The 27,862-nt window shown below is 34.6% G+C and overlaps 3 protein-coding genes across 3 annotated transcripts in view; all 3 read right to left on the reverse strand.

Moving 5' to 3' along the window:
* Positions 1-27,862, reverse strand: part of LOC136823395 (vacuolar protein sorting-associated protein 41 homolog) — a 94,173-nt gene that overhangs the window by 20,044 nt on the left and 46,267 nt on the right. The window lies entirely within an intron of this gene.
* On the reverse strand, positions 13,837-16,251 carry LOC136823366 (uncharacterized). Its single transcript, XM_067079538.1, has 3 exons — positions 15,764-16,251; positions 15,158-15,369; positions 13,837-14,151 (listed from the first exon to the last, which is right to left on the reverse strand). The coding sequence occupies exons 1-3, from the start codon at positions 16,188-16,190 to the stop codon at positions 13,972-13,974; spliced, it is 819 nt and encodes a 272-aa protein (XP_066935639.1). The 5' UTR covers positions 16,191-16,251; the 3' UTR covers positions 13,837-13,971.
* Positions 17,972-19,638, reverse strand: LOC136823367 (cilia- and flagella-associated protein 141-like). Its single transcript, XM_067079539.1, has 5 exons — positions 19,500-19,638; positions 19,221-19,261; positions 19,004-19,052; positions 18,600-18,680; positions 17,972-18,303 (listed from the first exon to the last, which is right to left on the reverse strand). The coding sequence occupies exons 1-5, from the start codon at positions 19,593-19,595 to the stop codon at positions 18,202-18,204; spliced, it is 369 nt and encodes a 122-aa protein (XP_066935640.1). The 5' UTR covers positions 19,596-19,638; the 3' UTR covers positions 17,972-18,201.

The following is a 27,862-nucleotide window of genomic DNA, read 5'->3' on the forward strand; positions in this document are numbered from 1 at the left end:
TTAAGGGCACGCGAAAATTAACGGCATTTAAGGTACCCTACATCAACTGTAATACTAGGTGTGCTAGAAACAAGTTACCCTCTTTCATTTGATATTGTGGGCAATAGAAAAGTAATTTTCAAAGAATTTTTCTATATTATTCATAGAAAACCATTGGAAACTCTTGGAAAGATGTTGATGCTTTTGTGTAGATTGAAACATTCAGCCTCTTGAAGATGCCAGGCGTAGCAAAAGAATGTAGAAGTAAAGAATGAGAAAAAAATAAGAAAAACCACCAAACTTCGTGGTCCACCAAACTAGGTCGAGTGCCAGCCTGGACCCCATGAATTCTTCTTTTCAAGCCTTCTCTATCCATCATTGCCGTTCGAATCTCGTTTTCATTCTCACACCCAGTGTCTCTTAACAATGTGTCAATGAATGTCGTCTTGCACTTTCCTCTTTTTGATCTACCTCGTGTTGGGTTCCAAAGCACAAGTTTTGAGGCTTCTTCTTCATTATTACCTGTGAGACGAATTCGTCTTTCTCTTATTTTTGATGAGAGCTTGGGTAATTTACCATATAGAATGACATTAGAAACATGATCTCACCAAGAAATGTTTAATGCTGAGCAAAGTAATCTCGTGTAAGTTCCATCGATCATTTTCTCTGTGGATTTTGTAAGAGTCCACGCCACACAACCGTAAAGAAGTACACTATCTACTGTAGCAGTAAATATTCTAATTTTAAGGCTACGCGACAAATTTGATTTCCATATCTTGGATAGTTTATTACATGCCATCCAGGCCTGGGCTTTTCGGCGTTTTATGTCCTTCTCAGAGTCATTGACATACGAACACAAGTATTTGAAGTAATTAACAACTTTAATTTTCTCACCCGATTGAGAAAAAATATCTATGTTTGGCTGATTGAAAATGAGCCCTTCAGTTTTTTTTGGCATTTAAGTGGAGACCAACTTTGGATGCAGCAGTTTCTACATCGTTTAGAAGTTTCTGAGCTTCATCAAATCAGTTTGAGGTAAGAGCAGTGTCATCTGCAAAGTCAAGATCCGTAACTTTAAATTCAGGTATTTGTCGATTCTTTCTTTCCTCGACCGTAAAACCGTTGCTGTTTTTCGACATTACTTTTCTCATTGCATAATCAAGTATAATAATGAATAGATAGGGCGCTAGTGTATCACCTTGTAACACACCTGCCACAATGTCGCAACTCCACTTGAGGTAGTGGTTCCTAGCTAAAGAAGGCTGACTCTCCTTGGATAGCAGAAGTTGTGCACCATCCAAAGTACTGGTATTTTAGCATCTGCACGGTGAACATGACATCTCCCCGCATTGCTTTTAGGGAAGAAATATTACTATAGATATTACTATATTGGTCCTGACTTAAAAATAAACTAATAAATTTATAATAATAAATTATTTTAGTGTCCCTTCAAAATAATTGGCTACTTATTATTATGAGATGAAGATAGCAAAGACTGACTATAAAATATAGTTTGCAAAATACTTTGTTACCAAGGTTATACGAAAATCTCAGGTAGACTAAGAGAGATATAGAGAAGAATAACATGTCAACTCTCATGATTCTGAAAAACATATCAAGGCAAAAAGCAAAAATGAAAATAGGCTAAATGTTGTTGTCAAAGAATTATAATCAAGATGCCAGGAGTACAACAAAGAAAAAAATCAGGTAACCAATCTCATCCAAAATCAACAAGAAATTGACAGCAAAAATTGAAGATGCAGTAAATGCCAAACCTATAAATGACCAAACGAGGGGTCGTCAATCAATAAAAAGTTTTGCTGAGGTCACTAAAACACACAAAGAATTAAGCATTAGAAATATCAAGCAATTGATTCGGAGCAAAAAAGTAGAAGAGCAAGTAGAAGAACAGAGGAAACAATCAAGAGACTTAAACGTTGTTATCAACGATGTAAAAGAAATTTAAAATTAAAACATATATACATGATTTTGTAAATAAACTGTGGAAGATGTCAATATCAAAACCCAACCAGCTCATGTCTCCCAAATTGGAAAAGACAGTGAGGCTGGAACTTCAATATTTGAGGATTACCAGATTTTTAGCGATTTTTGCCTCGCTAACCCAAATCCTCTTTAGCTTAAGGAAGATTAAAATTAGAGCGATAATAGAGATGAGGCAGCAATTATAGCCGAGGGCTCTACTTAGTTCTGCCTCATTTTGTGCCCACGATAGTATGATTCAAATACGGGGGTGTTACAATGATAAACTATCTCATTTTGTAAGTGTTTATTTTCTGAAATGTACGAATAGTATATTTAATATTATTTAGCTTATTGGAACTAATTTTTGCGGGAAGTAATTTTTGCAGTCAAAAAAAAATATCTGAAAAATTGCATTTCGCGGGTTTTAATATTCACGGTTTTTTTCATTCTGGAATTTTCGCGTTTTTGTCCTTTTTTGGACAAATTTCTTTCATTTTCGACATGATCAGTATAAAAGATGATTTCAATGAAACTGGAACTTCCATTTTTGAGGATTACGATTTTACTAGCTTTTAGCAACTTTTGCCTCGATAACCCAAATCTTGCAACCTCTTTACCTTAAGGAAGATTGAAATTAGAGTTTTTCAGCGTTCCTAAAAAAACGCACAGCAGAAATTTTTTCATCTTACAGGATCGATTCTCAACAACAAAATACATCTTTGGGCTTTGTATTTGTTTCTGACATTTTTCCTTCAAAGAATATTGATCACTTTCCTTTTCCCCTTGACCGCACAAGAAAAAAAAAGATTAAATCGCGTTCTCGCGCTGGCAAATAAAAATGAGACGGCAATCTTGCACTGAGGGTGCTACTTAGTTTCTGCCCTATTTTGCATCCACAATAGAATGGTCCCAAAAACAGGGATATTCCAAATGACAAACTCTGTTTTTATCCTTCATCTATTAGACCTTACGTCTAATGCAAACAACAAAATTAAACCCTTAATGAGGATAAGGACTATTTCATCCCAAGAAAAACGTGACATCTTATATTTCACTTTTATTATGTCAATTTTCAAGTATTGTCCACTCATTTTTTTTTTTTTTTTTTTTTTTTTTTTGTAGCATAGTATTTGCAATGATAAAAAGATCTAAAAATAGTACAACGTAATTTTTCTTAATATTGATGATAAAGTAAAAATCTTTCCTAAACTAAAAAAATTCGCAGGAGTAAAAAGAAGACATTACTGTCTTTTCACCTAACCCCTTGAAGCGAAGTTTGTTTAATTACAGACTAAGTAGTGAAAACAAGTATAAATGTAATATAGTTTATATAATAATAAAAAGAGAAAGAAGTAGAAGATAAAATTATTAACAAAGAGACATTTCGAGTTTTTTACGATAGTATTAAAAATATTTCTCAATGTCAAGATTCATTATATATTTTTTAGTTGATTTATCGAAACATAATTTAGATTTTTCTGTGCAGGATTTTTTGAGTTCTTTGCTAAGAACATTATTCCACATGAATGGACCCCGGTATTTGATTGCAAACCTTTTTACGGCTAATTTCGCGTCCTGTATTTTAAAAGCATTCTTTGAATATCTTGTTTGATATTTGTGTGATATTGTCGGGAATTGGGTTAAAAACGCTTTTGGGCAAGTCTTGGTTTTGACACTACCCATAAAAGAAATTGTCTGCAAGATATTTAATTGATAAATATTAAGTGCACCCAATTCTTTGAAACGATGACTAATCGGAGCAAATTTGTTTACACCAAACATAATGCGCAATGCATGTTTTTGTTTACTATAGAGTTTTTTAAGACTAGTTTTAAAAGTACTACCCCATATTATGTTGCAATAGTTAAGGTAGCTATGAATGAAAGCAAAGTATAGTTTTTTTAAGGAATCTATGTCTAGTACCTGTTTAGCTTTATATAAGATACCTATATTTTTAGAGATTTTATTTTCGATGCTTGATATATGTTTATTCCAGTTTAGAGACTCATCAATTATTACTCCAAGAAAAGTTGTATCATACACACGTTTAATTTGAGTGTTATTTATATAAAGAGATGGTAACCTTAGGGGTAGGTCATCCACTTTATTTCGTTTGCAAAATAATATATATTTGGTTTTTTTAACATTTAAGGATAGTTTATTGGCAATAAACCACTCGTTTATAAGGGTTAATTCATTATTTACGATTTCGAAAAGTGTTTTTAGATTTTTGTTTGAGCAAAATAAGTTTGTGTCGTCAGCAAACAGTATAAAGTCAAGTATGTTAGATGCATTGTGGAGGTCGTTCACGTAGATGAGAAAAAGTAGTGGTCCTAGTATGGATCCCTGTGGGACACCACACTCAACTGCTTTTGGTGTTGTAGTCAAGTCTCCGTATGATACACATTGTTTACGTCCTGTCAAATAGTTTTTGAACCAGTCTAAGTTTTTGTCAATTACTCCGTATCGTTCAAGTTTAGCAGTCAGTATGTTATGGTCAACAGTATCAAAAGCCTTTGATAGGTCAATGAAGACACCAATAGTGAATTCATTTTTTTCAAAAGAGTCAGCGATCCCGTCTATTAGTCCTAGTAGTGCATGTTCTGTAGAGTGTTTTTGTTGAAAGCCGAATTGTTTTTGGTATAAGAGTTTGTTAGTTGTTAGATATTCGTAAAGTCTGTTGTACATAATTCTTTCAAGTAATTTTGAAAAACAAGGTAGGACTGAAATTGGTCTGTAGTTTCCCGGTTCGTCTTTTTCGCCACTTTTAAAAATAGGCGTTACTTTTGCTATTTTCATGTCGTTTGGGAAAATCCCCTGTTTTAGAGAGAGATCAAAGATGTGGTAAAGACAAGGTTTTATTATCTCGTATGCATTTTGCACTACGTTGGTATCAACCTCATCAATGCCTGGACTTTTGTTGGATTTTAATGATTTGAAAGCTTGGTCAAGTTCTTCAATTGTCAAAGGTTCAGAAGACATATTTTTATCATAGTCTTCAATGTAAGATAACACGTCCTTATTAGAATTAGGTATTTTTGACGCCAGGTTTTTACCTATCGAGGAGAAGAAATCGTTGAAAGTTTCAGCTATGGCGGGTTTTTGACTGAGAATTCGATTTTTGTATTTTAATTCTTGTGGAAATTGTATAGCTGATCTTGACCTTCCGATTATGTCTTTGATGATATTCCAGATTTGTTTTGAATTCCCTTGGAATTTAATAATGCGTTTTGAATAATGATCTTTTTTGGCTTTCTTTTTAATTTTTTCAAAAATCTTTTTGTAAGTTTTATATGCTATTTCATTATCATAAGTTTTTTTGCTTAAATATTTATCATAAAGTTTTTGTTTTCGCTTGGAAGATTTTATTAAGCCTTCGGTCATCCATGGAAAATTCAGTGTTTTTGGTTTGATCGTGATCTCTGTTTTTGGAAAAGTTTTGTCATAGCATCTTGTGAAAATTTCTTTGAAAACATGATAAGAATGTTCTGCATGATTGGTTTCTGTTACAAGCTCCCAGTTCATAGTTTTTAGTGAGTCGCAAAATTTTTTGATTGTCGTTTTGTCAATGAAACGTTTGGAAAAAGTCTTTTCACTTTTGAAAGTTTCTAGATTTTTTTGACAGATGAGAAAGTTTGGGAAGTGGTCGGATACATCACACTTGATTACACCTGTAAAGTTATTAGTCATACTAGTCATTACTCATACAGTTAGGAACATTCGGAGAGTTCCTGTATGTGACCGCAATCAAAAAAATCATAACAACACTCATTAAAAAATGGCGTTTGTGTCTTTTTGCACATTTTTTTAGCCTAGAGAATGTAGCAAACATAGTAAATATAAGCACACTGTGCTTTTGATTGGCTGAAATTTTTTTTTGCGTCGGAAAAACCTTTTCAAACTTTCAGCAATGATTGACCAAACTGTTAGCAACTCCGAAAGTCAGGCAACTTTTGTTGACGTCAAACCAAATGTTTCATTTTTGCGTAAACTTTGAACCCTTCGAACTTTTTTTTTATGTATGCTAAAGCGTTCCGGTTTTTACTAAAAGAAAGCCAGTGATCTTAGCTTTCCAGCAGTATATAAAACTGTGTCGGGCTAGACGGCGAATTGGTTAAGTGCCAAACATTTTTGCAACATTTTCGAAATTGTTTTCTGACGGGAGAAAAATAAGTTGCAACTATCGATGAACAAATGTTTCTGGAAATGGAGGAAAATGTATTGAATGCTGAAACTTTGTATGTTTATCAGAAAAAGGGTGAGGAATTCAAAAATCACAATCGCTAATCTTAGTTCTTTGATTTTTATGTAGTTTTTTTCACTTTTTTTTTCATGGGAATGTCCCAAAAAAATGCCGAAATGGATTTTCTTTTTATTTGGGGCTTCTCCTATCAGTTCAGAAAAACTTATTCTTTACTTATAACATTTTGTTCCTATGGGTCATATCACCTTTTTTGACTCATTTGAACCTTTTCCAAGCTAATTTTCTTCAAAAACAAAAATAAAACAATGCAATGTCTTCTTTTTTCAAAAAAAAGATATATCTATCGTTATTTTCATAAATATACTATATAAATATTTTACAAACTGTATAATAATATTCTAACACCATCAAAGAATTCTCCCTCCAAATTTCAGGTCTCTAGCTACACTAGAAAAAAGATATGCAAAATTAAAGAAGCTGGGAAATATCTGTTTTTCCTTTCTTGACACATTTTTCGAAATTTTTCCAAGCTATCCAAGCTATCCTAACCTTTTTTTTACATTTTTAGTAAAATTTTTGACACTAAAATTTGAATATCTTTACAACCACTTATCCTATGACCCCTCATTTTCTTTCTTTTTCAAAGCTCCCGTACAAGATAGGATAAAAAAAATTAAAATTTGAAAAATCTTCTGGAGTTGCTGAAACTGTTACAATGAAAATTATCCAGCACATTTTTATCTTCTTACCTTTTTCATCTTCAATGAAGCACTCAAAGTTTACTGAAGTTAAGCACATAAGATATTCTTATAATTATAGATATTCACTGAAACATCGTTCGTTGCGTGCTGCGGTGGAGTGCATGACGTAACTCGCGCGGAAACTAACTTGCCTTCTGTTGGAAGATCATTTTGGGCGTTTTGGCGTTACCACCCTCGAAGCAGTTCTACCCATTCTAGTGTAGTATTTTTTCTTTTTTTAATATAATATATTATACCGCGAGATTGGGTAAATTGCATCAGTGGAGGCTAACATGCATAGCCCTCAAATGAAAGACCTGGCTGGTCATTAAAATACAAAATTAAATCAAAACAAAAATGGTAGAGTAGAGCTGCGACCAGAGCTGCGTAGTTGTATTTTAATGACCAGCCAGGTCTTTCATTTGAGGGCTATGCATGTTAGCCTCATGCAAAATTCCAAGCACTTCTATCACTGGCCATTTTTCTGATTAGAAATTGAGTTTCCACCAGCTTGGTAACCACTTACAGAAATTAATACATATGAGAGGCATTGAAATTTGTCTGAAGACCCCTTGGATAGACCTTTTTTCAAAGAGGACGTCTTGTTGAATAATTATGTAGTCCAGCCATAAAAACAATGATAGAGCCATGCAAAATTTTGATTTTGCCCAACTTCTTACTCTCAGGTGCCTAATAAACGCGCCATGCTAATTAAAATTCAGAAATTTCTTATCATGTATTTTTTAGATAGACTGCTAGAATCATGTAATACAGTACTGTACTTATTTTACGAGGGCTTGTTACAGTAATTCTTGTTCTTTTGTTGCATTTTCATCTTTTGTATTAAAACATTTTGTCAATTCTTTTGTCTTTTCTTGATTCAGGTAACTCTCATCCTTGTTGTGCAAATACATCCTGTAGATGACTGATGTTGTTTTTTCTGAAAGCTAGATTTCCTAGTGTGACTAACTGTCTGGATACCCAGGCTAAATCAAACCTTGCGTTCTCGCAGTATAGACCTAACTGTTCATACAAAAATTACGGGAAACGCATATTTGGACTTTGTACCCTATGCTGCACTCAAGCACTTAAGCCAAAGTCCCGCAAAGGCGGGTCAAAAATCAGTTTTTTGAAGTTTGCAAAAAAACGCCACATAGAAGATCTTTCAAATTCAGTATGTGAATAGAGCAGTAAAAAATACAACTTTTCTATTTTTCCTTTCTTTTGCAAAAGTTCTAGGAATGAAAATAAAGGGATAATGATAATTGAATACTATCTATTGATGACCCGCGGCACTATCGTAAAGCTAGAATCGCTTCGCATACTCTTCACTTGCTTGAGAAAATGATTGACAGATTGAAGTTTGTCACCCGCGCAGGAGTTCGCGGAGCGTTCTCGGCTCAGTCCTCGGACCGCGCTAAAAATGGTAGACTGAGCTGTGATAGATCATTTCGATGGAAGTTGTTGGAATGTTTACAAGGCTCTTGACAGAAAATTGTTTGTTTTATTGTCAATGATGACAGTGCGGTTATTAATTTTGTTAGATCTGACAAATTGATGTTTGTAAGTGCACTTTATAGTTTTGATTCCCGTTGAAGAATCATATTCTGGTTTTCATGTTATTAGATGCTGTTTTAGAGCTTTAGGTCTACACTGTCTCAATATCACGCACAGGCAGTTAGCCACACTAGCGTCCCGCCAAAATGCGTATCAAAGATCAATGCTGCGAAAGCGCTATAACGTTTACTTGACTCTCAAGCAAAAAAATGCACCGCAAAACTTCTAAAGGGATTCATGAAAAAATAACCCAGCGCTTTTAAATGAAATTAACATTTTCAAAAACTTTGAGAAATTGCCTAAAATTTGAGCCATAGATGAAAAAATTTGAGCCAAGCCAACCTTGAAAACTAATTTGAAGATCTACTTACCAAGAAAAAGATCTACGGGGGAGGCGGAACCCACCTAGATCCGCGCACTGCCGGATAGGCTATCTCCTGGAAATTTTGCCGGACCTCAAACAATGACCCATTTACATGTGCGTAATTGTTTTTACTTTAGCGTATAAACAAGGCCTTAAAAATCGAAGCGCTGTCTCGGGAATTGAATGACAAATTTTGGTTGGTTGATTTTGTGGCTGCTGCACGTTTTATTTTGTTTCCAACTTTCAAGTTTTAATTAATATTGTCTTGCAAACTTGATTCAGGTAACTCTCATCCTTGTTGTTGAAATGTGTACACTTTTCCCGTAGTTCGTAAAACTAATGCGCGCGCATTATTTTGATGCTCTCCACCGTTTGGCCTCTGGAGGTAAACAAACCCGTTTTTGCCTGCGTTCCCTTAGGGAAAGTTGGTTTTTTGAGCTTTTCTTAAGTTCTGTCGAACAAAATCCCCTCAAATTTTAGTATGTTCAACCTATTCATGATATTATACCACCCTGAAAATATTTTGCCAAAAGAAGGTCGCTGTCAAAAGTTAGAGGCTCAAATCCCAATTTCCCTAACCCCTCGCAGGCAAAAACGCGTTTTTTACCTCCCAAACAATTTTATACACAACGGTGGAGCGCACATTTTCCCGGGCCATTTCTGAGAAATTTGAATTACGGGAAAGGTGTGTTCACCCAACTTTAAAATCGAAAACGAAAGTAGAAATCCCGATTGAACAAAAACCGGATAAGTTCGGGTAAGAAGCGGTTGGGGTGGATTTTTAACAAACTATGTTGCGATTTGGTCCTACGAGTTGCGAGTTGCTATCAAATATGCGAGTTGCGAGTTGGTTTTTGCGAGTTGCGAGTTACGAGTTGCTATTATAATAATAAAAATCGCGAGTTGCAAATTAAAATCGCGAGTTGAAAATTAAAATCGCGAGTTGAAAAATCAAAATCGCGAGTTGAAAAATCAAAAGTGCGAGTTGAAAAATCAAAAGTGCGAGTTGAAAATTAAAATCGCGAGTTGCAAATTAAAATCGCGAGTTGCAAATTAAAATCGCGAGTTGCAAATTTTAATGTGTGAGTTTCAACAAGTGTGGAGAATTTTGTTGTTAGGGCGACATGTCTAGGCTCAAAATTGGAGAAAAGTTTTGTATTGGAAGCTGATAGAAAACTATTTATACTGTGAAACTCGTGTAATTCGAATCTTAAAATTTCATATAGTAGGTGGTAAAATAAATATTTACGATAGAATAAAGAAAGAAAATCCTAGATTGGAAATAATAGTTGTACTCGTTCATTTGTGAGCATTGGCTCGATAGCTCTCATTCGTTCTGTCATGTCCTTGCGTTACTTTGAGAATACCGACACTTTTATCGCAACAGTGGAACTGCACACTGAGATCTGTTGACCTCAAATCCCGTCTCACCGATCCACTGGGCCCTTGCGACGCGAGTTCATTACGAACGAATGAGGCCGCCCTTTCGGGTCGCCTCACCTTTAGCATTGTTTTACACACTGACCGACTACTACACTTGTATAATAAATTTAACACCATGTTTATCCGAACACTTTTGATTGAATAATCGCTTGTGGTTTTTCGAATAGACCAAAACGTGGAGCAATCCATAGTAAATTTACTAGTAAGAGAATATAGAGAATTAATATCAGAATTTCTATCCTTTAATGGGAAAATCTACTTAGAAAAAGTAAACAACTACTTTCAGCAGGAGCCTTTAAAATAGGTATGCATGACTTTAAATATCTAGAAAAAGCTGAAAAACTTTCCCCAGATTCTGTGTATTCGTTCAAAAATGTCAGAGGAATGTTTTGATTCACTTCAATGACCCGCCCGCTCTGGTTTCGAACGTTTTGAGCGTTCGATTTTTATAAAGCCACTTACTTTCCGAATTACGAAAACATTCGAAATGACGAAATGAAAACATTCGAACATTCGAAAGTGTCATGTAGATCGGGCCTTAATAAAAGAATGTTTGAAAAAGTTTAGTGTTTACCCGCCGTAATAAAATCAAAATACCGGGAAAAATAACTTTTTTTGAACCGAAAAAAATAGAGTGGCGTCGACTTCCTCTCAACAGTGGGAATTTTTTTCTGGAAAAACCAGTAGTTAACCTTCGAATTCCGCGCTGGACGCTGCTTAATTAACCTTAAGCTATCAACACACACGTACACTCTCGAATAACCCCCCACCCTGTGCTGTGCCGTGCTGCTTTTTAAACCCCACACGCGCGCGCATTATTTCATATGGATAAGCACTATTCACTATCGTAACTCAGAAAACCAGACGCTTGATAGTCTAAAAAAATATTTCTTTACCCTCAAAATATACCGTATTTCTGCAAAATAAAGACAATAATCAAACTGCAAAAATGCGAAATTCATATAATTAAGAAAGTACAAAAGCAAATTTTCATTTCAACTGTCAATTTTAATTTGCAACTCGCGATTTCAATTTTCAACTCGCGATTTTAATTTGCAACTCGCGATTTTAATTATCAATTCGCACTTTTGATTTTTCAACTCGCGATTTAAATTTTCAACTCGCACTTTTGATTTTTCAACTCGCGATTTTAATCTGCAACTCGTGATTTTAATCTGCAACTCGTGATTTTAATCTGCAACTCGCGATTTTGATGTCTTAACGTGAAATTTTCAACTCGCAACTCGCACTTTTATTTGGTTAAAATAGCAACTCGTAACTCGCAACTCGCAAAAACCAACTCGCAAAAACCAACTCGCAACTCGCATATTTGATAGCAACTCGCAGCTCGCAGGACCAACTCGCAACTCGCATATTATCAATTCACCGGTTGGGGGGCTGGAATTCCCGAGTTATTTTATTTCCCGAGCCGAGTTATTTTTCCGAGTTATTTTGCATAAGACGTCAAAATTTCAGATTTATGATGTTACCACAAAAATGATAACTCGAGTTTTTCTCGTGGAAAATTTTTGTCGGGGAAAAATTCGTCACTTGCTAATAGTTGGTTAACGCATTAAGGCCGGGGAAAATTTTCGTCGGGGAAAATATTCGTCACTTGTCCAAAATTTCGTCACTTTTCCCCGACGAAGTTTTCCCCGATAAGGTATTTGGTATTTCTTATCTTGGTTTTTTTCGTGCCTTTATTTAACTTTTCGAGCTATTTGTTAAATATTTCCCGTTTTCCGTTTTTGGCCAAAAGGGAAATATTTGTTAAGAAAGATGAAGATGAAGTTTGTTTTCAAGTTAAATCTTTAAAATAAATCAAACTGTGTGGGTTTCTTTACTTCCAAACAACCTACCAATAGTTTTGGAGCACTCCATAATAAAGGAAGATGGCCGTTCTTGTGGATTGACTTTCTGGTTACCCCATATAAGGGATATAAACACGATGTGACATGAAAGTGAAGAGACTTTGATTTGTTGGTTTTTGTTTGAATTCTTGAGTCACATATCTCATGGCAAATGGGATAGCAAATGACTTTTCATGTATTCCTTGGCTCTACTATGATACCTCTAACTTTGAGCACCTCCAGAATGTTGAAAAAAGCATTTTATGAGATAAGTTTCGATTGTAATTTTCATGGAAATTTTTAATCGACAGATTTGACTTGGCGTCAGTTTTGTTTGGTTGATAAATCTTTAGCTTTACCATGACCGTTGGATGATTTTCAATAAACTATTGTTGTTATACACAGTCACTCTGCACATGATGACTCCAGCAATGATTGGTATCAGAATGTTGAAAAAAAACATTTTACGAGAAATTGTTGATAGAAATTATATTGACTTAAATTTACAATTTTGGTGGTGTGTGTTTTGTTGGTTGATAATGTTTACACCGTGGGATCCTGTTAGGGTATCTTGATTGTTGTTTGTTGGAATTGATTACTAAATACTTTATTTTTTTCATGAACCGTGTGGATGGTTGACAACTTTCTCTAGCTGTCTAGTCTTGTAAACCAATGCAGTGTCTGTTTTCAAATCTTGAATTCTCTATACCTACTGAACTGAATTGAAGCTCTGACTAGCTCTGTTTAAAGCTATTTAAATGCTTTAAAACTTTGAGGCATATTTTTTTCTTTGTTGCTATTAAAGATAGATTTTTACTTTGTCGTAATGTAAATTTATTGTAAAGTTTTAGTTTTTAAGTTTAGTTCATCTGCAGTATTTTTTCAGCAATCCTTAAATCTTGTGAATAAAGTAACATTTAACCAGACTTATTGATCTCATTATATTCAAATTTGTATTTTTTTTAGGACTGATAAGTACATATTTTTAAACACCAAAACAAAGCAAACAACATGCCAGTTCTTTCTGGACAAATATATATGTATACTTTATTATGTGTGTGTCTTTCTTTTATTAAGGCTAATTATCCCTTTTTATATATATGTCAATAATGACCTTCATTTTTAAGGAAATATTTAGTCGCAATTTTGCGATTCTTGTTGATATTTAACTCGTTTTTTTTTCTCGTGCCTTTAATTTTTCGAGTTATTTACGTTATATTATTATACAGTATATATATAATGTGTGGAAAATTCCACTTTCGAATTCGAAGGGTTTGTTACCTGAAGGGGCAGATTCGTATCTTACCTACTTTGGATTGACCGCAGGAAATTTCGTCAAACTCAAACGTCAAACCATTCAAGATTTTTGTCAGTTTTCTTATATTTTTTTAACTAGGGAAGATATGACCCCAAGAAAAGATAAAAGATGTTTCGAAATGGAACAATATTGTGTTTGAGATGATGCAAAACTTGTAAAATTAAGATATATCAAAGTATTGATACCAAATTTCCCTGACATGATATTTGGGATGACTCGGAGAAAGTAGGGCTTTGAACGTGGGAACCTGTGCCGACCAATCAAAATTCTATTCAGCGCACAATCAACGCAGAGAAAAGTCGAAAAGTAACCATGACGACCAATCCCAGATCTTAGATTAAGTTCAAACTTCCCCTTTAAAAGTAAAATATCGTAAGTGACAGACCATAGATTCAGTCTTATGTATGAAAATGGTATAAGTTTATTTCTATGTAGCACACAATTTTTATCATCCTGACTGTCTGATATTTACATCGAGTGTTTATTATTATTTCAACAAAAATGCTTCATGTTATTATGTTCAGATGTTCAAATCATAGATTAATATCTCTTTCACAAATATATCTCCTTATGATATCACAATGAAAATCGTTGAGACCGGAGGTGTCCGGAAAAACAGATGCACAGTCTCCATCACCGGACGGCTCGAAGGGTGCTTTCCATGGAATGGTGTTGTTGGGAGCACCACTCAACCATTGCCAACCACTAGAATCCTGAAATATGAAAAGAAGTATTTTATTTAGAAAATATTCAATACATGATAGAACCTTTCATGAATTACGCCAGGAACAACAACTGCTTCTTTTTCAGACAATTACCAAGGTAATTATATCTCACCAGACTTAAAATGACACATTTTCAATAGCGAGTCAAATTTTGATGAGCTCCTTTGGCATTCAATTATCATGAATGTATTCAAAACGAGACAGTAGAATAATGTTCGTAGAGAAATTAATAAAAAGGCAGACCTGGTTCGCACTTAGTATTATCTTTCCTCGTACGGTGAAGGGTGGGTTTACATCTGTAAGAGAGAATCGACAGTCCCTTTGTCGATAACAATTCAGAACATAAACAAACAAAAGCCCAAAAGCATTTAAAACGATCTTCCCCGTGTTACTTTCTTTGTTTCAAGAGGTGGATTTGGGTACCAAAAGGGTGTATTATTCACACTGAAAAATCAGCTCTTGAGCAGTGAAAAGGTACCCTTACAGTGTATTTTACCGAAAGTTTCTGATCCTTACAGTGAAGTATGTTTTATTTCTTATTTTACTGAAACAAACAAATCAAAATGGGTGCGAGTCAAAACTATAAAAAAATATTACATTTTTACTGTCAGACGTCAGACCATATGTCCATGGTCAGATTTCCAATTCAGCAGTCACAAACAGTCCTTCTTCCGAAGGACTTTTCTGTTTGCCTTGAAATTTGACAACCTTCTTAACCTAAGTTTGAACTAACACTGGTGTAAGAATGAACGTTGTAGCATAAGTAGAAAAAAAGCTCAATTTTTGCAATCACAAATTTAACCGCTAAAAATCGCGAATTTTTCAACCAAAAATATATACATTCAAATATAGCGCTTTTGATTCTCTAAAACAAGCAAAACAATTTTCCCAATTGGATTTGGCTATCAAAAGTTACAGACATTCTTGTTTCCACTGCTAATTATATCTGGATAGACTTTAGTTGTTTATCATATGTCGTTGACTTAATACATACCGTTCTTGTCAAGCCAATGGTGAACCACTGATTTTCCTCAATAACAATCTCCCGAATACTCTGCCAACCATCATTCGTTGCAGCTGTTGCTAAGCGACCACCCCTCTTGACACATTCCGCCTGTGCACTCCAGAAAGTTTCTTGATTGATGGAGTTCTTGTAATAACACATTTCTCTTTTGAAGATGAAATCCGGCCAAGGACATGGAGGAGCTGTGCAATAAAAAACATTACAAAATAGTTAGCGAGTAAGTTTTTTAGCTGCAAAGGAACGATTGTAGCATATAAGTATAACATCCGAAGGTTGTGGTTCCCAAAGTTATAAAAATGATAGTTGATTTCCCTCTCCGATTAATGCTCATCAACTAAGATGCCCCCAATGGTTTTCGTGATTGCGTGATCAGAGGAACCAACGTGATCAATATGATCTTGATAGAAAGGAATTTTAACTCGTGATAACATGATTTTAATTTTTCTTTGCTTGATTGCATGATTTGAAAGGTGACTGGGGGGGGGCTCAACTATAGAGTAGGCGTAAGGACAACACATATTACTTACAGCTACACGGCAATGAATATGGGATATAGAAAAAATTTATGACACATACGTTTTTCGCATTTATCACCCCTCCACGGTTCAACACAGATGCAATGATATCCTGTGGATGACGTCACATTTCGGATACACTCTCCTCCGTGTAGACATTTAGATGGAGTTTCAACACATGGTTGGAAGATAAAGGAATCCGTTTCTTCTTTCGGTGACGTTAGAATATGTTTTAAAGGGAGTTGGAAAGTTTTGCACACTCCATCTTTGGAATTATAACTTGCTGCAGTGCAGTCCTGATGTTGACACACGAATGAACATTGAAGATATGAGATGGAGAGTGTTGATTGGTAGTTAGTATTGGTGATCTCTGTGTTTGTGTTCAGTTGGAAGAAAGAGTCGTGTCGTTGTTGGTAACATTTGATGAATGATGTGTGCATAATCAAGAAGATATTTAAGGATAGAAATTGTTTGCTTTTGATGAACATTTTTATCCTGTCTTCCTATATAGAATCTAAGATGTGAATGTCAAAGTCATTACTGTAGATGAAGCCAAATAAACTAGTATAATGAAATATATACTTCAGATTGCAATTCTTTTCGTATTTACTAAAATGTACTTGTTAGCTATGCTAGCGGATATCAACACACACCCCTTGTTTTCAAGAAAAATTGCCCGAAAATATCGATAAGCTAAACAAAGTTCTACGAAAAGAGACAAATTGATTTCCAATTCGTTTTTCTTCACGGGAACAGATTATCTAGTGAGACTGGAAAATAGGACAAGTAAATTTTCTTTTGCACCAAAAGGAGAAATACGTGTCTGTGTAACGACAGCAATTAATTCAATGTTACTTTTTTCCAGTTGATTGTCATGAATCTAGAAGAGTGGAAAATTACTTGATGAAAAAAACAATAGAAAAAGTTCTCATGAAGTTTGAGTTTGGATGTAGACTGGCACGCCAGTCGGGCTGGAACGGTATCACGCGGGAAAAGTGAGCGTAGGAGTTAGGTAAGCGTAGGAAGAAATTTTGTCGGCGGCAAGGGCTCACCAACTTTTGCTCGTTCTCCTACGCAGCTCCTATTCTAGCAAACGCCCGCCGCCTTTATGTTCCCGCCCTCTGACATGATTAATTAACAGACTAGTTTGCTAGTCTAGTTTGGATGTAACTGTTTTATGAGAACTACTTGTGGTATAGACGATGCTGTCGTCCGTATAATATATTATTATGATATAACATAGTTTGTATATTATAAAACGTAATATGTTTCGCGGCGGATAGAGTCTGTGTCTACCCCCGAAAAAAATTCCCGTCTTCACGTTTGTTCCTCTTAGATGAAACTCGTCTTAGACTATAGCATAGTCTACTTTTGGTATGTTGGTCGATCATTCACAAAAACGAATAAAGAGATATAAAAGCTTGAAAATCTACCTATCTACACTCTTCTGATATAAAACTGAAAAATGCATATAAATGAAATGTGATCTGACTGAAAAAATCTGCCTGAAGACTGCCTGAAACGGCACGAAACTCTGAGTATCGTCGGAAAATAAATTTGTCTCTATTCTTGACTGATATATCGCTCTACCGATGGTATAGAGCACTTTCTTGAATCGCAAGTCAGATTTGCAAATAAATGAAATGAGATATGATATTCCGGCAAAAAGAGTAACAGAGGAAAAATATCAAAACCGCAGATTTAACACTCGTTTTTCACATCTTCAACCCATAGTGTGACAACATATTGGCTTTGCAATTCAAAAGAGAAATGATAAATCCAAACCTTTACCTTTCTAATGAAAAAGGGACAACCAGTTTTTCAGGTCCTTCTCCATCATTGTATTGTCTATTAAAATCTAAATCGAGAAGAGTATTATCATGTTTATTCAAAGGCGTAGCGAGATACCTTGCAAAATTTATGGATGAGAGCGGTTTTTACGACACTGTAATTATTATCTTTGTTTTATCAAAAGATAATAAATACGTCATAAACGTCTGCACTCCTTCATAGATTTTGCAAGGTATCTCGATACGTCTATGATTTACGATTGAAATACAGATTTAATGAAAACCCATCAGATGATAAATAAAAATGTTTGGCCAAAAAAAATGTCCGGTGTAAAATGGAAAACAATTCGAAAAAGGTTTTCTTTTGGGAATATATCAACCGCTGTGAAAACAAGTCAAATATTTCGAATCAAACATTTTCAGATATTTAGCTTATCCAAAATCACTTATTCCAAAGAAAAACAAAAAGCAACGACATGTTCAATTTTTGCAAATTTTACAATTCATTTTCAATTAAAATATTTCATAAAGTTAAAAAAATATATATTCAAAATAACAGCTCTGAAGCCATACAGTACCCAAACAAAAACATTTGCTAAACAATGAAAATAAAAAAATCAAATTTTAATTATCAAAAACAATTAATAACAAACTATAAATTAATAATTAGCCTAGTGACACTATAATACAAATACAAGCGGAATTGGGATCATAATCTTTCTTGATAAAAAGCAAGACCAAGTTTGTTCAGCTCTTCTTCATACTTGGCGTGTTCTGTCGTAAGAAGTTGCTTCAATTGAGCCTTCCGTACCTGAAACATTGGAAATTCTAAATAAGAAGATAAAATAAAACACCGAAAGGAGAATAAAAAATTCGTACGCTCCTGTTTTGGGAAGAAAGTCGGGAGTAGGTGACTAATTTCTTGAGAAGACTATGCAGGATGGGATAGAGGATATAATAATTGTGACTTTTGACCCCCAGACATTTTTCTGGAAGAGCCCATTAGGTCAAGGAAAGGTGGTTTAAATTCCTAGAGTTAACAAAATTTTTATCCTGAATGAAAAAGATACCTACCTACAGGAATGGAAAATGGAAGAAATGACTTACCATAATGGAAGCTTTGCTACCCAACCTGATTTCTTCTTTGATAAGAGCCTTTTCCATTTTCACACGACGTCTACCACTAGCCTGTGTTTTGAAAATAATGAAAAAAATTGAACTTGCGCATAGCCTACTTAAAAGTAGACTAGAGTCTACTTCTGGCTTAACTTTGCTTTTTGATGATTTTTTTTATGACGCTCCAGTCCAGAGTCCAGTGAAGTAGACTAGGAGCATTTGACGAGGTCGCCATTTTGGAAAAAGAATATTTGAAATCCAAATAACAAAAAAGCTACTCAATCAAAGTTGAAAAATATAATTAGAAATGAGAACAAACATCAATAACAGATTTTGAATCCCTTATTTTCAAGTGGACCCTGGGGTGCAAAAAAAACATTTAAATGAAAATTTACCTCCTCCAAATTTTCAGTCCATTTGCTGACTTCATTTACCATTTGATTCCTAAAAAAACAAATTCTTAGATTATATATATAAGATTGGGAATAATCATTTTCATCAGTAAAGAATTTGAGGTATACAGAAAATAATGGATAAACTGAGTAGAAACTGGGTAGACCACTGTTTGGGAAGATATGATATTTCAATGCATTAAGAATTTATAAGACTTACGATTCAAGTCTTCGTGTTTGCTCTGCATACATTTCATCTTCCTTTACAAAGAACGAGAGAAATCATGTCAAACTTTTCATAAGTGAAAAATCAAACCTTTTCATCCAAATCTGTCAACTTTTTAACACAATTCATTTTTCTAAAAAAAGATTTTTATATGCTATTGGTTTAAAATTTTGCAAAGCTAGGAACGTTACGAAAAGTCTTATTATTTTTAAGGGTTGAAAGGGAACATGGATATCAATTTGAAAGAACTTCATTCACTTTATTTTCACTAACCTTGATTCTTGACTCTTCTCGTGCCAGAGCCTTTTGTAAAGATTTTCGTTTACTTCCGTCGATTTCATAACGATAGGAAGTTGCTAACAATGACATTTTCTTATTTACTAAAAAGCGATCAATAAAATATACAGTGTGTAAACAATGAAATACAATCTGATTTGTGTTTGTAGTCAAAATAAACATCGGTCTATTTTCTGAAATTGCCAGAAAAAGTCATTTGATTCTGGATTAATTGTATAAATCAGTCCCATCAGAAAGGTTTTATTGTTATTCGCTATTTTTTATATGTTGTACACTTATTTTTTAATAAGAACAATGAGGCTCAAAATCGCCAAAAAATAAGAACAATGCTGAGCCTGAAATTACTCAATTTTATATAAAAGCAATTTAGGGGTCATAGTAGTAAAAGTTGGATATAACACTTTAAATACCTCAATTATTACACTCTAACTATAAATAAGAACAGGATAAGAACAATTGCAATGTATGCAAGCTCTTAAAGCTAAAGTCTCGCTAAAACAGGACAAAAAAATGTTTGAAGTTTGCAAAAAAAAAAAAACGCCACATAGAAGATCTTTCAAATTCAGTATGTGAATAGAGCAGTAAAAAAAATATAACTTTTCTATCTTTCCTTCTTTGAAAAAGTTCCAGAAATGAAAATAAAGGCAGTATAGACTTAAACTCTAATATCAAGATTGTGGGATTATGAGTGCAGGCCGATTTTACTTTCATTTTCGATTTCCAGCCAACATCTTGATAGAGACGTGTTCTTGTACATAGTTACAAATGTTTGTGCAAAAAACTAAACACAGAAAATTTCTCAAATCTCCCATTTCAATTAAAGCAATAAAAAATAAAACTTTTCCATGTTTCACTCTTTTGCACCACTTCTTCAAAATGAAAATATTTAAGATTTAAAGTTCTTCTTTTAATTCAATGATTTTTTAAGGCACTTTGTTGACAATCTGGGAGGTCGTCTGTAGTCCGACACTTTCTAGTCTGACAGTAAAAATGCCTGACGTTGGATTTGACGAATGCGTCAGTATTCCGACAACAATCCGTTGTCCGACAACGAATCAAAAAAAAACATATGAAACGAAATATGAATCGCCAAAGAGGAGGCACATCTTTTATAAGCAACCACGTGCTTATAAAAATCCAAAGTGGCGACTTTGAGGTTGGGCCCATAAACCCGACTTTTCTTAAATTTTGGGATGCTTATTAGGATTAGGCAAGAGTCAAGAAATTGGATTTAGCTGTTTTTACGACCCTTCTTTTTTTGGGGGGGAGGGGGGGCTGGAATTAAAGTTTGTGGTCCTTTATTTCTAATTATATCAAAATGCTGCCAAATTGAACTTTAATTAATATTAACTCAGTGAAAAATCTTTCGTTTTCAGACAAAAGTGACGGTGGAAAAAAAGACTTCTAAATTGTGAATTTATTTTATTGATTCAGACTACTTTACTTTCGGACTAGAAAGTGTCGGACTAGTGACATGCACCTGACAATCTAACCCTCACATCAAATGTCTGCTTTCTTTGGAGAACTGAAGATGAGAAACAGCCTACTCCTTTTCTGATTGAAACAAATAAAATTAAAAGAGGTGTTTTGGAGGGTGAGATTTTACAGCCAATTGTCGGACAAGGCACTGAAAGACCACGGGTACCAAAAAGAAAGACCTTGTAAAATACGACCATCTTATTGGTGGAAATTAAATAAATAGTCCGCAAATGAGCACCACAAAGCAATCAGTAGAAGAGATCACTTTCATTTTTGTTGCAGATTTTGATATAAACTTCTCGCAGGATTATTTGTTAATGTGTTGTGCCAACTTGTGTCAGAATTGTATTGATACAAAGGCAAAGATAATAGAGGTAAGACTAGCCTAGTTTCTAATCCTGATATAGGAGTTTAAGTCTAGACTGAAAGGGATAATGATAATTAAATACTATCTACCGGGTGTCTCTGAAAAAACTTCCCCCTGTTTGATTCAAAGTTGCGAAAAAGTGAAAAAATATATTAGCTTGATTTTTTCGAAATCGTTTAGAGGAGGGTTTAACTTAAGTTTTGGTATATCAAACTTTAAAATTGCTTCATTAGACCAAAAGTTATGACAAAAAGAGTAAAAAATCTTTTTTCAAAAAGAGCGAAAAAAGACGAAAAAACAGGGTATCAAATCTTTTGTTAGAGAAAAAGACACTCAAACTTTCTCTTCTCCACTCAAATAGACTCGCTAAGCTTTGGAAACTTTTGGAAAAATTTTGATAAAAGTTTGTTGCTTGTTTAAACTTCATGCTCATTAATGAATCCAAAAGGAGCTCTAAATTGGCAATAAAAATCATTAAAAACGAATAATAAAACAAAAAAGATGTACAGAAGTTCAAAAGTAAAACTTTACTGTCAATAAAGTACAGTGTTTTCTTGTCTAATTTGATACCCTGTTTTTTCGTCTTTTTTCGCTCTTTTTGAAAACAATTTTTTTACTCTTTTTGTCATAACTTTTGGTCTAATGAAGCAATTTTAAAGTTTGATATACCAAAATTTAAGTTAAACCCTCTTCTAAACGATTTCGAAAAAATCAAGCTAATATATTTTTTCACTTTTTCTCAATTTTGAATCAAACAGGGGGAAGTTTTTTCAGAGACACCCGGTATATATACTGATGATCTGCGTGCAGCACTATTGCATACTCTTCAGTTGAGAAAGTGATTGACAGATTAAAGTTTTTCATCCGTGTGGGAGACGTTCTACGAGCATTCTCGGCTCAATCTTCAAACTGCGCAAAATGGAAGAACTTAGCTACGACAAATCCTATGATGGAGGTGTTTGGAATGTTTACAAGGTTCTTGACACCAAAAAAAAATCAGCGTAAAATATGATGCAGGTGGGTGACGCAAACAAGAATAATTTTTAATGGCAGCCATACTGTTTAAGTTAGTCTCATGTCCAACATCCCCATATAAACTAAATCACTCCCAAAACTGAATATGAAATCACAAGCAAATGAGCTCAGAAAAATAACTCGGGAAAAAGTTGCAGGTCCACATCAACTTAGTCTGCGTTTTTTTTAAACCTGCTTTATCAAATAAATAAAATAAAAAAAATAAAAAAAAAAAACTCAGGGAAAAATTAAGTAGGGAAAAAATAAGTAGGGAAATTTCAGGTCCCAGGGATGTCAACATTATTAGACCAGCTTATGGTACCTTGCTGTGTAAAAATGGGATATAGTCTAACAGCTTTAGAGGTAGGATGTCTTGCATGAAAAATGTTAATTTGTCTTTAGAATAAAAAGAGAAAAATAATCTTCATAAATGTCACGAAAAAAAAGACCAATCCAGACTCTCCCACTCGATACAATTGATGCCGTCAACTGCTCTAACTTGGGACTATCTGACAAAACATGGGCCTGCAATTCGGCCACCATTTCATCAAACCTCCAAAGTCTGATTTGACAAATGTTGTTCAAAGAGATTTAACAGTAAAGTGAAAATACAGACAGTTACATCAAAATGCCTCGAAAATGTCAATATGAAAATTGCGTAATCAGAGAACGTATGTCTTGCTCATTATAAAAAGGCCGAGACAAACTTTCAATAATTGGATTGTAACATCGAGTTAAGTCTCTTTTGTTAAGTCACCAGGGGGTAAATAAAACAGACCTTGATACATTTATCGTTCGTTTCAACTTGACGATTCGTTTAAAACTCAGCCTCCTAAAATTTTGGGGTAGGTAAAATATGTACAAAGAAATTCATACTTTTCCAACCCGGCGAATCTTTAAAAAAGAAGCGAACAATAAAATATAATTACCCTTTCCAAATAAACCTCTTCGGTGGCGAGCGTAGTCTACTCTGACGTAATTGTAAAATTTATGTGATGGGAGTTTGACATAGTAATGTAATGTTGTTTGGGGAATTATGAAGTTCTCTGGAATTTCGATTGCATTTATTCAGGTTGATTTTTATGACTTCTAATGGTACTTTTTCTAACGAGTTTGATTACTCTGTTCTCACACTTATGTCTTTTTTTTTCGCGTCCTTTTCCGTGATTACTTTTATTTATATTTTTAAAGACAGGTAAGAAGGCATATTGATGTAACTGACAGACCAGATATCAACCACCAGTCCCATGTTTCTCGATAAATATCTGTGCTCTATACCCGACGAACCTCACACTACGTCGCGACAAACAAGATTGGCTGAATCAAATGCTCTTTTCGATCAAATTATACCTGTTGGGCCCAACGAGCTGGACAGATGAATATCATCAAATCAAACTACTTTAATCGTAGAAATTTTAGCGAGACTAATTTTAGCGTATATTAGCGAGTCGTCAAAATCTTGATTTATTTTGGATTTATTTTAGCGAATCACGATTTCAAAAGATTTCGCGTGGATAAATTTTAGCGAATACTCGTATTACATTATTGAATTAGTTCGTTTTCTAGCATTTCTTTGCACTGAAACCCTTCCTATTGATAAAAATATATCAAGGCAATATAACCAGAAATTTCGCGCGGATAAATTTTAGCGATCTGTCGATTCGGCATGTTTTAGCGAGATTTATTTTAGCGAAAATAGGGAAAACTCGCTAAAACGCTAAAATTAGTCTCGCTAAAATTTCTACGATTAAAGTAACTGCACTGAAGTATACTGAATGAAGTATACTGAAGTATGTTTCGACCAATCGTCTCAAGTTAGAGCAGTTGACGGTAGCTTTTTCCAATCAATTACTAATCAATAACCTGCTATTGATTGATATTGGATATCAATTATTTATTCCGATAATCCACTTGTCAGAAAATATATGATGTGATGGCGGATGGTGCGGATGGCGGGGCAACCCTACTTTTTCACCCATCAGCATCATTAGAGGTAAAAAAGTATACTAGTAGTTGAGCTCCAGCGTCCCGACTAATAGTTGATAGGTAGTAAATCAAGACTCCAAAATATTGAGCATCGATTGGTGATCAATCTATCATCTTTTAGAGTCAATCGATCAATAGATAGATGAACGTCTTTTTAGTTTACTTTGTTGCCAAGTCGCCATTTTGAATTTTACCGAAAGTAAAGTTTCTTTTTCCCAGCTCGCGATGCGAAGCAAACAAAGATTGAAACAAGAGCCGCAAAGATACAGATAGAAGTTTCGTTCCGCGGACCACCGACACCACCGCCGCCCACCACAAAACTATATCCCACTCTCAGATTATTTTGAGACAAACTTTAGTTACATATGAACCAAAAACAAAAACTAAAAATTCATAAATTGATCCAAAGTTTTGTTTTCAAATAAGAGTGATATCGTTTGCTTATCTTACTTTCCTTAAATTCACAAGCTTTTTCACATTGGATTGGCACGGATGTGGAGCATAAGATTGGTCAGAAAGAGGAAAAGAAAAAAAAACTATAAGTGCTTTGGTAGTTGTCAAAATAAATATAATTAGAATGGAGTTTTTGAGCTACAATCAGGGACAAAATATTTGGCACAAAAGGGAAATTCACCGGGGTGTTTTGAAACCACAATCGATTTGTATTGTAAGTGCTCTAAAGTAGGTTCGAAGGGTAGAGTTTTAACTCTGAGTTTTAACGCTAGACTTAAGACTTAGGACCTTAGGATCTGAGGATCCAAAAGTTCAAAAATGGTCTAGTAGGGCTTGAAATATAGCCTAGAAACCCATAAATCCCTCCCAGATCGAAATACTTGATGAAATCAAGTTGAAGGCCTAAAAATTGACATTCTCGCTCGAACTTCAATTTTCGAGAAATTGTAAATTAGCCAAAAGTGCCAATATATTATGACCCTGATTGTACTACACTATAATATGACATATGAGTTTGATTTTTAAAAGCAAGTCTGTCTCGATATAGTTTGCAGCGCAGCGGGACAAAAAAGACTTCAGTGGAGTCTCCATAACTCATCAATCTGTTCGAGTTAAGGAATTTTCTGGTTATGGACTGAGTAAGGTTTATAAGGTATTGTTAATTGAAGGGGGGGTTTTCACTTTTACGGTATGACGGTATTGGGCCTTTTTACCCCCCGGTAAATCGGTATTACGAGAAAAAAACGACGGGATTACGGTATTTCCTTTTCTGCCGGTATCGGTAAATTGCCTGTTTTTTTGTCGGTATTTCGATATTTTTGGCCCAGCTAGCTTTAGCGTACTGGGCCTTTCATTAGCATTCTGCCCGGTGTCAGTGTGTAACAATTTACTAGGCGATACGCGTTTTCATATATGGCGTTTTCAAGCACAGGCTAATTCAGATTGTGAAGGATTTGATTGGCTGTTAGAACATGATTGACAGAATAAAAAACAATTGAAATCGTCTTTAATGGTTAAAAACATAAAAGGAGAAAATACAATTAACTATTAAAACTATAAGAACATAACAGATGTAGTGTGTTTTAAGAAAAACAATGTAACAAACCGTGACAAACCTTCTTCTCTTTAGGAAGATGTTCTTTTAAAAAAAAGTTGTTTTTACATTTCTCTATCATGTGAACAGTTCAGCCTTCCGCTGTCTGTCCGTCCGTTTTGGTAGAAACGGCGCTTAAAACCAGTAACACACTTTTTAATTTTGCCGTCTGGAGAGGGAAAAGCTTGCTAAAGTCGGATACTGGCTATAAAAGATATATTTTCTGATTCCGCGCTCCTTCAAAACAATTTTCAAAACAAAACAAGATGGCGGTCGAAGCGAGGAGGTTGATTCATACTTTCTTGAACATTTTCTTTGCTTTAGTGGTCAAGAGACTTTCAAACCAAAGAAATTTTGTAATGATTTTTCTTTATAAACCTTTTTCAACATTCTGTCATATCTTATAGTCTTTGCTCAAGTTTTAATAAAGTTTTATGAGTGAAAATTCTACCTAAAAATCACCTTCATTTTTTAGCTTCTTGTTTTCAAAAAGATTTTATTTTTAGGAAATAATGGCTTCCGATATAGAAATAAATAAACTGAAATGCAGCTGATGTGTAAAATCGAATAAGATTGGAACTTTTTTCTTGATGCGACACAAGAAAACAGTCACTTCTGGATATGTCGCTGTTTTACCAAAACAACAGTCAGTGGTGGGACGTGTGCGTGGTATGATTTTCAAACTCAACACATAATTATTACAAGTTAACTGATTCTGGAATTTGGTAATGGACACTAAAATGGAGCTCGTGTGTAAATTCGAACAAGATTGGAACTTTTTCCATGATGTTACGCGTGAAAATGGTTATTTCTGGTTCTGTCTCTCGTTTGACGATTGGTGGCTTGATTTTTCAAACTCGACACAGAATTATTTCAAGTAAGCTGATTATGGAATTAAGTTATTGGAGACTAAAATGCAGCTCAATGTGTAAATTTGAACAAGATTGGGACTTTTTTCATGATTCTACGTATATTAAATAAAATGGTCTTTTCAAAAATGGTCTCGACTGCGGTCGAGCAATGATGATGATGATGAAATAAAATGGCCATTTCTGTTCTGGATCTGTCGCATTAAACGATTGGTGGCTTGATTTTTCAAACTCGACTCACATAATTATTTATTGTTTAAAAAGTATAAACTGATTCTGGAATTTGTTAATGGACACGAAAATGCAGCTCATGGGTAAATTTGAACTATATTGAAACATTTTTCATGGTTGCAACGCATGAACAGTGAAAATGATCATTTCTGGATCTGTCACATTAAACTGTTAACTCACATTAACCACATGAATTTTATTGGCCTGGATATGCAGACTGTAAACTATTTCACCGTCTAGTTTTTTAAAGATTATTTTTCTGGTTTACAGTCTGGTCCAACTAACATGCCTGCATGGATATTTCTCCCTGCATATGTGAGTGCACCTAATTGGTTAAAAAGCGCCCACTCACTATATATTTGCGGGTATTTTTTATATTTTTCTATGGGCGCGCATAATTTATGGAAATTTTCCACCTAGGACATTTTTATTCCAACGCCCCGCCGCTTATTAAGTTTTCAGATTTTTTCCAACCTCCCCCCGCTTATTCCAAACCCCCCCCGCTATTAGGTACCCGAGAGTATTCAACCGTGAACCTGCGCCTGTAGACCCGGTTGGAATGGAGACCATTGTTTCAAGCGTCTAACTATTGAGAAGTACCGCGGTGACTTTGAAAATATTTTTCCTGTCTTTGATCAACATGGTCATACATTTGCTGTTTTGCACGCTCGTTTTCAACACGTTACTTTTCGCTGGGCCTTCACGCCCAACGGGCTTCTTGTTGTTGTAAATAAGAGATAGCCGAATGGTCTAAGGCGTCTATGGCTTGTATTAGCGACTCCAGGTTCAAATCCCCTCTGCTACTCAAGTCTTGTTCAGTTCATACTTTTATTCGCTGGGCCTTCAT

Source organism: Clytia hemisphaerica, unplaced genomic scaffold, assembly GCF_902728285.1.
Source record: "Clytia hemisphaerica strain Z4C2 unplaced genomic scaffold, Clytia hemisphaerica genome assembly, whole genome shotgun sequence".
Taxonomy (NCBI): domain Eukaryota; kingdom Metazoa; phylum Cnidaria; class Hydrozoa; order Leptothecata; family Clytiidae; genus Clytia; species Clytia hemisphaerica.

Excerpts from the sequence above, each read along its gene's own strand:
- LOC136823367 (XM_067079539.1), bottom strand. The coding sequence starts at position 19,595 with ATGTCATTGTTAGCAACTTCCTATCGTTATGAAATCGACGGAAGTAAA. Across the intron at positions 19,262-19,499 it reads GAGAAGAGTCAAGAATCAAG|GAAGATGAAATGTATGCAGA; the intron begins GTTAGTGAAAAT and ends TTCTTTGTAAAG. Across the intron at positions 19,053-19,220 it reads CAAACACGAAGACTTGAATC|GAATCAAATGGTAAATGAAG; the intron begins GTAAGTCTTATA and ends TTGTTTTTTTAG.
- LOC136823366 (XM_067079538.1), bottom strand. The coding sequence starts at position 16,190 with ATGTTCATCAAAAGCAAACAATTTCTATCCTTAAATATCTTCTTGATT. Across the intron at positions 15,370-15,763 it reads GGGTGATAAATGCGAAAAAC|CTCCTCCATGTCCTTGGCCG; the intron begins GTATGTGTCATA and ends TTTATTGCACAG. Across the intron at positions 14,152-15,157 it reads CCATTGGCTTGACAAGAACG|GATTCTAGTGGTTGGCAATG; the intron begins GTATGTATTAAG and ends TTCATATTTCAG.